Raw genomic sequence first — 12,470 nt, 5'->3', positions numbered from 1 at the left:
CTCTTTCTATCTTTCCGAACAGCTTTAGTAGAATAGGTATGGTTTCTTCTTTAAACGTTTGATAGAATTCCCATGGGAAGCCATCTGGCCCTGGACTCTTGTGTCTTGGGAGGTTTTTGATGACTGCTTCAATTTCCTCCCTGGTTATTGGCCTGTTCAGGTTTTCTATTTCTTCCTGTTCCAGTTTTGGTAGTTTGTGGCTTTCCAGGAATGCGTCCATTTCTTCTAGATTGCCTAATCTATTGGCCTCTAGCTGTTCATAATATGTTTTTAAAATCGTTTGTATTTCCTTGGTGTTGGTAGTGATCTCTCCTTTCTCATTCATGATTTTATTAATTTGAGTCTTCTCTCTCTTCTTTTTAATAAGGCTGGCTAATGGTTTATCTATCTTATTAATTCTTTCAAAGAACCAACTCCTGGTTCTGTTGATCCCTTCCACAGTTCTTCTGGTCTCGATTTCGTTGAGTTCTGCTCAAATATTTATTAACTCTCTTCTTCTGCTGGGTGTAGGATCTATTTCCTGTTTTTTCTCTAGCTGCTTTATGTGTAAGGTTAGCTTTTGTATTTGAGTTCTTTCCAGTTTTTTATGGATGCTTGTATTGCGATGTATTCCCCCTTAGGACTGCTTTTGCTGCATCCCAAAGATTTTGAATGGTTGTATCTTCATTCTCATTAGTTTCCATGAATCTTTTTAATTCTTCCTTAATTTCCTGGTTGACCCTTTCATCTTTTAGCAGGATGGTCCTTAACCTCCACGTGTTTGAGGTCCTTCCAAACTTCTTGTTGTGATTTAGTTCTAATTTCAAGGCATTATGGTCTGAGAATATGCAGGGGACGATCCCAATCTTTTGGTATCAGTTCAGACCCGATTTGTGACCCAGTATGTGGTCTATTCTGGAGAAAGTTCCATGTGCACTTGAGAAGAATGTGTATTCAGTTGAGTTTGGATGTAAAGTTCTGTAGAGATCTGTGAAATCCATCTGGACCAGTGTATCATTTAAAGCTCTCGTTTCTTTGGAGATGTTGTGCTTAGAAGACCTATCAAGGGTAGAAAGAGCTAGATTGAAGTCACCAAGTATAAGTGTATTATCATCTAAGTATTTCTTCACTTTGCTTATTAATTGGTTTAAATATTTGGCACCTCCCACATTCGGAGCATATATATTGAGGATTGCTACGTCCTCTTGTTGGATAGATCCTTTAAGTATGATATAGTGTCCCTCTTCATCTCTCACTACAGTCTTCGGGGTAAATTTTAGTTTATCTGATATAAGGATGGCTACCCCTGCTTTCTTTTGAGGACCATTTGAATGGTAAATGGTTCTCCAACCTTTAATTTTCAGGCTGTAGGTGTCCTTCTGTCTAAAATGAGTCCCTTGTAGACAGCAAACAGATGGGTCCTGCTTTTTTACCCAGTCTGAAACCCTGCGCCTTTTGATGGGGTCATTAAGCCCGTTCACGTTCAGAGTTACTATTGAGAGATATGAGTTTAGTGTCATCATGATATCTATTCACCCTTGTTTTTGTGGATTGTTCCACTGAACTTCTTAAAGGGGAATTTTAAGAGTCCCCCTTAAAATTTCTTGCAGAGCTGGTTTGGAGGTCACATATTCTTTCAGTTCCTGCCTGTCTTGGAAGCTCTTTATCTCTCCTTCCATTCTGAATGAGAGCCTTGCTGGATAAAGTATTCTCGGCTACATGTTCTTCTCATTTAGGACTTCCTTTTTGGAAGTCAGTTAATGTCACCCAAAAATCACCAGATGAATTTTACTCAAATATTTATTATAGTATTTTTTAAGAAAAACACCTGCCACAAAAATGTTTATTTCAAAATGCTGTATTGCTGGTATGGATCCCCGCTCTCTTTTCCAGAAGGGCATGTTTTGTACAGCATTGGGCAATTTCAGGGCTATGTGGATTGTCTACCAGTTGAGAGATGCTTTGAATTAAAAAGTGTTCTTCATTTCACTAAATTGTATAATGTCAACAGATTCTGCTCTTACTGAAAAAGAACACTTAAGGTCAGATTAATTACATGATTTCATCAATGTGATTTTCTGATTTCCAAACTCCAGAAGATTTTCAATGTCTGATGGTTTCACTATCAGTTCATCACCAGTGCTTCTCTAAGAGGATCTAGTTGAGTCTTGGGGAACCTGGCTAGCTAGATATCCTTAACCAGGTAACCATTTTGTATAAGATTCAATTTGTGGTGGAAATACAAAAGAAGGGGATTGGAATTTGTATTCGTTTGCTAGGGCTGCCATAATAAAGTACCATGGATTAGCTTAAACAACAAAAATTTATTGTTTCAAGATTCTGGAGGCTAGAAATATAAATCAAATTGGTATCAGCAGGGTTGATTCTTCTGAGGGCCTCTATCCTTGCCTTGTAGATGTCCGTCTTCCTTTGTGTCTTCATATAGTTTCCACTCTGTGCATGTCTATGTCCTAGTCCTCTCTTCTTACAAGAACACCAGTGATATTGGTTTAGGGTCCACCCTAATGCTGTCATTTTACCTCTTTAAAGACCCTATCTTCAAATATAGTCACAGTCTGAGGTGTGAAGTTCAACTTCAATATATGAATTTGAGAGGGCACAAAATTCAGTCTATGAGACTTGAAATATATTGTTTGGATAAACTAAAAGAGCAAATAAGTAAAATCATTGGAAGACTTAAAGCAGAGCTGAATAAGAGATATGTTACAGTACAAGTGGGAATGGATTCAAATTTATAAGTGACAAGGCTCAGAAATTGTATAAGAAATAATACAAGAATCAGGGGCACCCAGGTGGCTCAGTCAGTTAACCGTCCAATTCTTGATTTCGGCTCAGATCATGATCTCAGGGTCATGAAATTAAGCCCCACATCGGATTCTGCACCAGGTGAGGAGAATGCTTAAGATTCTCTCCCTCTGCTCCTCCCTCCCACTCATGTGCTCTCTCTCAGAAAGACAGAGAGAGAGAGAGAGAAGGAGAGAGGGGAAGGGAAGGGAGAAGGGAAGGAGGGAGGGAGGGAGGGAGGGAGGAAGGAAGGAAGGAAGGAAGGAAGGAAGGAAGGAAGGAAGAAAAAGAAAGAAAGAAAGAAAGAAAGAAAGAAAGAAAGAAAGAAAGAAAGAAAGAAAGAAAGAAGGAAAGAAGGATTCAAGAATCAATAGCAACAAAACAGTTAATCATGGAGAATTTCCATGATTCCATGTGTGTATTAAAAGAGCATCATGAATTATGTAGAGGAAATAAAAATTACAGTTAAAAAGCATATCAAAACTATCATAAAATACATACATATGGCTTAAAGAAATCCAGAATGAACAAGTAATCAGAGCTGGGTACAGATGTAGTAAATACCATTTTGAAAAAAATAGATTCACTACTTGTAACATTTAACTTTAAGAAAAATCACTTTGAAACAGGCTAGTAAGTTTGCCACAGGGGAAATTATCAGATAGTATGTTCATATCAGTAGTTCTCAGTTGATTTCCAGGAAAATTTTGAAAATAAAAACTAATATGCATTCTCTCAGAATTTTAGAACATATTAAATGCAAAAATAAACAAAGACTTTTGTGTATCTTATAGTAAATAAATATCAATCATGTTCAAAAATTATCTTCACTTATTTGGGGCATTAATCTACTTAGCACATTTGGTTGTAAGTTAATCAGGGTAATCTTTTGTGTGTATGTGTATCTGTGATGGCATATCATACAAAGCAAATAAAACTATCTTATTCCTCCTTTTATGAAAGAATTACAAGACAGACACTTAAGGCAATTTGCCCACTGAGATGTTTTAAAGGTTTTCAATACTAAACTCCATTGTTACTTAACACTTCAGAGCAGGAGTCAACAAACTGTTTCTATTAAAGGCCAGGCAGTAAATATTTGCAGCTTTTCTGGCCATAGGGTCTGTGTCATAACAACCCAACTTCAGCACCATAGCATAGGAACAGCCATCAACAATACTTAAAGAATGCGGTGTGTTCAATCAAGCTTTAGGTATGGAGACTGAAACTTGAGTTTCAGATCATTTTCATGTGTCACGAAATATTATTCTTCATTTTACTCTTCTTTGGTTTTCAACCACTTAGAAACTTTCTTAGCTCACAGGCTTCACAAAATCAAATTCAGTAAGTGCTTGGTTTAGAACCACCCTATTAATATGCTCGTAGGCTGATAAAATAGGCAAAACACTACAGACATACTGAAAAATGTGCAAAAATGTGAAGACGTGCTAATAGATTCCTAGGTGCAAGCCTAGTTGCCTTCTAGAGTACATTATTGCTAGGTATGGAGCCAAAACCAATTCGCTAAGGTTGAGTTCACTGATTTTCTAACTGAAATATGCATGGTGGCTAAGCCATGAGAAAATGTTTACACTTTAGACAATCAGAAGTAATATAAGTTTAGCAATAAATATATCACACATGCTTTTATTGTGATAGTCACACAGTTATAATAGCTAGCACACATACCAGACCCAGAAACTTGCCTAAGGACTTTAAATGTATTCAATTATTTAATTCTCACCCCAAGAAATCCTGTAAAATATGGGTAAAACTGTTACTCTCATTTTATAGATTTTACTTTCAAAATTATGTCACAGTTTATCTGGCATCTATTATCTGGGGTGTGTGTGTGTGTGTGTCTAAAAAACAGTGAACTATATATGAAAATATACTTGTATTTGCTTGTACAAGAGACCATGACCACTGTTATGGTCTTCATTCTTTTCTCATCCATCATTTTTTAAATTACACAAAATAAAAGAGAACAAATGAAAATATTCTACCAACTTAATGAGCACACAATTGGTATTATGACTAAGAGCATTACTCCTGGTACTTGTGACCTGGGATCTGATGAAGCCTTTAATGTCTGGTCCTTCTCATATATTCTCCCAAACAGAGTCACGGTCAAGAGGGGTCCAGATAGTGGCTTCATGCTAAACAACCGTCCGTCACTTGACACCTAATTAAAACACAGAGGAGTTGACTGAGTCTTCCTGTAAGTTATACCACCCCAAAACAGCTTCTAAAATTCAGTACAACTAGGTGAAGAAACAATAAAAATAATGTTGTTGAAATGGTATAGAGTATAAGAAGAATCAGAGCCATGGAATCAGCACTGATTCATTTATTATTGAAATGGCTATAATCAATATCTTATCATTTACTTATTTGAAGAAGTATTCCATGAGTCGACAAGCCTAAAGCAATGGGTTTGTGAGTATCTAAGAGAAATCTGGTCTAGTCCTCTCCGACATAATAGGCTCCTCCAAGTGGACAGAGGGGATTGATTGAGGGGATTTGAGCTGAGCCTCTGCCATCTCTGCCACTCACTCACCACAGTCTCCCAACCTGTTCATTGTCCCTAGTGCCCCACAGTAGCTGTTCCTACAAGGAAGAGGGAATAAAAGCAGAACCCACAGGAATGTCAAGGGAAGAATATGGCTGGGCAGAGCTTGTATGTTAAGGAAATATTTCTGGACTTTCAAAAAAGTGATAGCTTTCTTGCCTATTTCAGCCATTGTCAGATTCTCTCTCCTCAGCTGTTCCTTCTTTCTTTTTCACTCATGAATCACAGAAGGCCTTCCCCGCACAATGAGAGGAATTCTCTTTAACTTTGCTAAGCTATCACTGCCCAAAAGCTGAAGAGTTTCCCTCTGGTGGGGCCAATCCTGAAACCCTGCTTGAATCTTCTTCCTATTCAACAGATTCCAAACAGCTCAGCCTCTTTCCAATAGTCTCCACAATAATATATAAATATATTATTTAATTTATATATATATATATATATATATATATATATATATATATATAGTGTGATATTTGTAAACACTTAAGAAGGTTTTGTACTCAAAAAGTGTTTCCTCTTACATAAAATGAATTGTCAATATTAAGCAAAAGTTCTTACCTGAAATTCTCCGGGTGCAAGCTGAGTTTCACTTAGCAACACCTCAGGGAAAACATACTGGGTTCCAAAAGTACCACTGAGGGAAAACATGTCAAACCTGGTAGAAGCAGTTTCAACTGCACCACCACAAGTATGTACATGTGCTGTTTTACACTTCAGCAGAGTACAAATCTAGGAAAGTAAATGCAAACCAGTAAGCCTTAAGCATATACCCTCCAGAACTAGAAATCATATCTATGCCCCTTTGTTTGATAAAATACTTTTTTTCCATTACATTAATCCAGTTCATTGATACATAGCTACTTCAGCTAGTAATAAAAATAAAGGACTTCAGACCCTACCTAGTGCTTTCTGCAACTCACAGTCAAACAGATTAAATTTCTTAAAGAAATGATCAGACACCTCATCTTTAGCTGTGAACAGCTGTACCCTCATCATTCTCAAGCTAGCAATGCTTTTATAATCAAATATTCTATTTTTTAAAAGGATATATCTAGACACTATAATCTCTACATTTTTGCCTATTTGACACAATAAAAGAACTTTAAAGTTGTAATGAACCCTAGAGTTGATCTAGAGGCAATCCCTGTGAATTGGAAAAGTCATATACGTTATATCTAAGTAAGAACTGACACAGTTCTCACTGTACTACATAGTTATACTAACTACACTGGCCTGCTACATACTTATTGAATGTAAACTTTAAGTATTGAGTCATCTCTCTGTGCAGATGCAAAGTCCTCAAAAGGAAGATCCTATTTATTTAACTCTATCTTGCTGCATCTTCCAAGTCTTATTTCAAACCACCTTCACCTCCTGCCTGACTAAAGCGGTCCCCCTGCTTCTACTTTTGAAGTTGGAGAATAAATGCTTTAGAGCAAATGTGTTAGATGGGATACAATTAGATTTCAGGTTAAGGTAAAATGAATATATGCTCCTATTTTATTTTCTTGACATCTTACTGAAACCAACATTAGGTTTTTGTTTGCTTGTTTTTTTAAGACATAAACTCACAAGGACAGAATGGGAGGATAGATCATGGTACAACGTTGGAAGCTGGGGTGGTTGATGCAGAAGAGGCAAATGATTTAGCAGACCTAAATAGAAAACCGAGTCCTAAACTGGCAATGGGAGAGCCAAGAATCAACCCTATCTACACTGCAGAATACTCAGAAGATTCCATTACTGGAAGCACTAAGTGCCCCAGGAGCCAGTAAAGTACTGGCTAAAGTAAGGAAAATTTGTGGGAAGTTAAGGATGCCTCAGATACTGAGTCCCCCATCATGGATGTGCAACTGTCCTTACCTTCCTCCCATAAAAGGTGGAGCATTTATTTCCAGAAAGGGTAAAGCAGATTATGTTTAGTGGAGGTTTTAAATAACCTAGTTGAAGGGGATTCATGAATGAAACCTAGTAAATGTTGTGACCATCTCCTTCCCCCAGGGCCACATCCGGCAAGGTCATTGCTCCCACCTGGCTCTCTAAATGCTGCCAGCAAATAATTAATCCTTTAGAAATAAAATTGCCAGATAAATACAGGAAAGGAGTCTTGTTAAATTTGAAGTTTAGATAAACTAAACTACCAAAAATAGTTTTCAGTTTAAGTATGTCCCAAATATTGCATGGAACATACTTGTATCTTTTAAAATATTTGTTGTTTACCCAAACTTTGAATTTACCAAGCCAATTTGTATTTTAGTTTGCAAAATTAAGCAACACTATTAAGGAAGGGAATTAGAAGAATTTTAAAACCTGAGTAACCTGAACCATCTCAAGAGGAAGTCTCCAAATATACTTAACTCAGGGATTTCTTTAACAAAGGGCCTGGCTAGTTATTCTCCAGTGAAGCTTAAAATTGGCAAGTATCACTCCTATGCTCAACTTTTCAGTCAGTTTTTGGTAATGTTAAAGGGTAACCCTATCTATGAGGAAAGCTTCTAACATGAAAGGGAGAGCAAAACAAGTAGATAAAGGAAATTTGAGGGGAAAAGAAAGTATTTAAGGGGAAGAAACTCCAAGGAAAAAAAGATTTCCTTAATAGCCTCAGAGAGTTAAATACTGTATCCAGAAAACATCAGCAAAAAAGATACAAACAAAAACTCATAAAGGAAAAAGTAATTCTTCAAAAATAAAAACATGTCAGCAAAAATAAAAGACTCAATGCAAGCCTTGGAAGATCAAGAGGAGAAAAACTCTCAGAAAGCAAATGGAGAAAATGAAAAGAAATAGCAAAGAAAAGTTTAAAAAATTAGAAGACCAATCCAAAAGACACATGTCCCCGATAACAGGAGTCCCAAAAGAAGAAATGGAGGGGAGGAAATTCTAAAAGATTTCTGAGAAACCAGGAGGAAGAGGGATACATATACAAAGGATCAGGAATCAAAATAACTCAAGAATTCTCATTGTAGCAATACAATGACCTTGATTTCCATACCTAGGGATATACTCCATTAAATATGAAAAGAAAGGCATTTTCAGTCTTTTAAGTTGAAAACATTTCATCGCCCACTCACTCTCTTCCCAGAACTTAGAACAAAGGAAGTGTGTGGTATTGTGATTTATAGTAAGAAATATATATTCGGTCTTTTTCTAGTTCCTGACATAGAAGGCCCTAAAATCCTTGGAATTTCCTTAGTGATAAGAGGGGAAATGTGAAAGGAGGCACTTTTTTTATTCATAATGAGCCTCTTTCCACCACACCTGAGTGCATGTTAATGACGAGATTTTTGGAAAGCCTTTAATAACCACAGAATGGAAATGGTTACCATCTGGTAAGAGAGTTGGAAATGTAAGCCTCATCATTTACACCCCCATCTCTGGGGAGGAGAGAGGAGCTGGAGGTTAAATTAATCACCAATGATCAATGATTGAATCAATTGTGTCCATGAAATTAAGCCTCCATAGTTACTACTAAAGTATGGGGTTTAGAGAGATTTCAGGCTGGCAAACAAGAATGCCATATTTACATGCCAGGAAGGTGGCACAAGCCAAAATCTCCATGGGGACAGAAACTCTTATGCTTGGGACACTTCCAGATCTTGCCCTATGTATCATGTCCTCGATTGTTCGTATGTATTCTTTAAAATGTCCTCTGTAATAAATGGTTAGTAGTACATAAAGCACTTTCCTGGGTTCGATGAGCCATTCCAGAACATTAGCAAATCCAAGGCAGGGATATGGAAACCCCTGATTTACAGTCAGGTCAGAAAGCACCTAGACTTGCCACAAGTCTCAAGCGGAGAGGGGACCAGACTTGTGAGACCAAGTCCTTACTCTGTGGACTCTGCACTGGCTCCAGGTAGATGGTGTCAGATGTAGGCTGCTCCTTCTCCCACTCTCCCTTAACAACTGCTGTAAATCTTTATCCAATATTTTACCATCTTCTACTCTAAAAAATGATACAAGCACCTTCTTTACCCACGTCCTTAAAATTCACTCTAGAATACTTGGAAAATCTTTGTGGCAAGATGTGGAGTTATTGTATCCTTATTTCCTTTAATTTCTCTTCTCTCAGTTAAGAAATAGATTTCGGTGTTAGAGATTTTTCTAGCATTAATTATCATCACAGTTGGACTATAAAAGATTATGAACATAATACCAAAATCCCTCATCCTCAATCCCAAGATCAGACTTCTCTAAAAATAAAGGCTTTGTAGCATTTGACATTGTGACCTAATTTGAACTAATATAAGGCTATTATGTTTTTAGTTAAGCTATTTAGGGTAAATAGTCCCATGTTTTCCATCAGTCATATTAACATGTTTGATTTGGGGTGCTGCCCCAGATTCTGCTGGTGATATTGGGTACCATGGCTCCAGGTGAATGTTCCATGAATACTTCAAACCAACATCCAAAATGATCTGAGCATCTCCCCACTGCCACTCAATCTGCTCCCACTCTAGCATTCTGATCTGTCAGAGCATTATATTCACCCAGCTACTCTTGCCAGAAACCTGGCACACTCCGGTTGCCTCATTCTGCTTTCCTATTCTGTATCAAATTAACTACTAAGTTAAGTTTTCTAAATATTGCTTGACTCCAAACCCTGCTCTTATTCCAACATAATCTTGGTACAGGTCCTGATAGGACTATTCTAGTAATCTAAGTAGCCTTTTTGCCCTAGTTTCATCATGCCACAGTGATCTACTCAACAGCAGATCTGATAACATCATTCCCTTGCTGAACACCTTCCAACAGAAGACTGTCACCCAGAAAATAAAGTCCAAACTTTAGGAATGACTGGTAAGATTCTGTCAAATGTGATCCTGCCTCTAGGTTCATCTTCCACCAACCCTTGTTTCTTACATTATGCCTTAATAACAATGACCTGCATACCCTACTTCTTGACACATCCACACACTTGCTCAAATTCCATTCTGTCTAGAATTTCCTTCCACTTTTTTCATTTGGATAAAAGCATAAGTCTATATATCATGTCTCTGGAAACTTCCCTGAATCTCCAGATTAGGCCAGGTAGAGCTTGTTCGTATTCCTACAACAAAATGTGGATTCTAAGTTCTATTACATGCCACCTGTATTGACCTTATTTATTCATATGTCTATCCCTGCTACTAAATTCTTCAAGAGAAGGGCCTTTACTTATTCATCTTCATATCCAGTAGCACTGAATATATACCTACTATGCAGTAGGCACTAAAATAAATGTCCAAATGAGCAAGCATTGGTAAAGTGTTTGTCATATAGCAAACAGAATATTGTACAATGGGTTTAGGTCCAGCACTCAATAGTTTTCAGTCTTAAATGAGTATGTGGATAATTTCACATAATATGTCCTTGATAAAGCTGAGCATGGATGTCTGAAGTACCTAGACCAGGTAGGGAGGTGGGAGTGGTGCTACAGAAAGTGCCAGGGCAGCCTTCTTGGTGAAGACAACACTTGAAAAGCGCTGTGAATGGTGAATAGGTGGGGCCATCATAGATAAAGGAAACCACCTGTGCACACATGCATAGGGTCTGCAGATGCCCACACAATGGGGAAGAGGAAAGGTCTCAATATGAGAGAAGCCGAGGGCACATGTGAGAGAAGTGAGAGAAGACAATGGAGACTAGGAAATGGCACATGTCAAGAATTTGAGTATGTTTTGTTAAGGAATTTGATTTGCCCACTAGAAGACAGTGAGGAATTTTAAGCAAGAGAATAAAATAATCAGAAATGGCTTTTAGTAATTTTTGTAACTAGAGTACAGGAAATGGATTGGATGGGGCTGAAATGTCAACAGAAAGCCTTGAAATAGGATGGGAGCCAGTTTAGGGAAGAGGAGAACAGAATGAGAGGAATATGAAAGTTGTTTGCTCATAGGGGTCACACCTCACCAGGCTATAATAGTTCCCCCTTTAATGTTGAGGGAAGTGAACTATCTACTACATATCTCAGAGGTCAACTGTCAATGTCTCCAGGACATACTTAGTGTCAAGCTCTTAATGAAACATGCAATGATAAGCTTTAGTGGACATATCAAAAAAAAAAAAAAAGGATAAATTTATTCAGGAAGGAAATAGGAGAGGTTAACAACCATTAAAGTCATCTGTAACTTAATTATTATATCATTTTAAATACAGGTACTGTAAATAAATCTTCTGCCTTTTCTCTAGCCAGTTTCAAATCAGACTGACAACTAGGATTTCAAGTTTTAGCACATATAAATTCAAGATGCCCAACTAAACTCAAATTCAAATAAAATTTTTAGTGCACATGTATCCAAAAAATTGAGGCATACTTATAATAAAAATAATTCATTGTTTATCTGTAATTCAAATTCAACTGGGGGTCCTGTATTATATCTGGTTAACTTCCCTGTGACCAAAACAATAATTACCTGTAAATAATACCTCCCTTCGACAACATGTAGTCCATCAAACGCCCCTAGGGCATAAACTTCATCTGTTCTCTTTTCAGACATCTTGTAGCTTAGATGACAGCAGAGTTTTTTCTGACAAACTGTGTAATTTCCTGTGACTCTTGTGAGCTCCAAGAAGGTGAATTCATCAAAAAAAGCAGTACCTGTAAATTCCTGATTTTCTGTTGGGAATGCTTTTATACCACTGGCATAAGAAGTCCAATTCACCACGAGAGGGTGATGTGTATAAGAATCCAGTTGTGAGAGGAGAAGTTTTCCCTCTTTTGTCTTCATATCATAATGAAATGCTCTTGGAGAATCGGGTGCATAGATGCCACTTCCTGAAAGTGATGTTGGAAATAGCATTTAAAATAGAGAAGTGAAATGGAATTGCATAGTTGTTATTGTTATTTTTTTTTTAATTTTATTTATTTATTTATTGATTGAATGATTGATTTATGATAGGTACACAGTGAGAGAGAAGGAGGCAGAGACACAGGCAGAGGGAGAAGCAGGCTCCATGCACCGGGAGCCCGATGTGGGATTCGATCCCGGGTCTCCAGGATCGTGCCCTGGGCCAAAGGCAGGCGCCAAACCGCTGCGCCACCCAGGGATCCCTGTTATTGTTATTTTAAACTCACATTACCATTTACTCTAAGTTATATGCATCATTAATTATAGTAAAATATATTGAAAAG

At 37.4% G+C, this 12,470-nt stretch overlaps 2 protein-coding genes across 9 annotated transcripts in view; one reads left to right on the top strand and one right to left on the bottom strand.

The window, feature by feature from the left end:
• The window catches only part of LOC144292308 (vascular non-inflammatory molecule 3-like), an 84,967-nt gene that overhangs the window by 19,266 nt on the left and 53,231 nt on the right, over nucleotides 1–12,470 (top strand).
• The window catches only part of LOC144311237 (pantetheinase), a 36,336-nt gene continuing 26,149 nt past the window's right edge, over nucleotides 2,284–12,470 (bottom strand). For all 8 annotated transcript variants that reach the window (XM_077893477.1, XM_077893461.1, XM_077893507.1 and 5 more), the window contains 3 exons: nucleotides 11,752–12,113; nucleotides 5,915–6,085; nucleotides 2,284–4,969 (listed from right to left, as the gene is read on the bottom strand). In XM_077893477.1, the coding sequence (XP_077749603.1) occupies nucleotides 4,787–4,969; nucleotides 5,915–6,085; nucleotides 11,752–12,113 (716 nt within the window). In that variant the 3' untranslated portion in view covers nucleotides 2,284–4,786. The remainder of the gene's footprint in view (nucleotides 4,970–5,914; nucleotides 6,086–11,751; nucleotides 12,114–12,470) is intronic.

Source organism: Canis aureus, chromosome 1, assembly GCF_053574225.1.
Source record: "Canis aureus isolate CA01 chromosome 1, VMU_Caureus_v.1.0, whole genome shotgun sequence".
Taxonomy (NCBI): domain Eukaryota; kingdom Metazoa; phylum Chordata; class Mammalia; order Carnivora; family Canidae; genus Canis; species Canis aureus.
The sequence above is the reverse complement of the archived record's forward strand: the minus strand, read 5'-3'. Positions and strand labels throughout refer to the sequence as shown.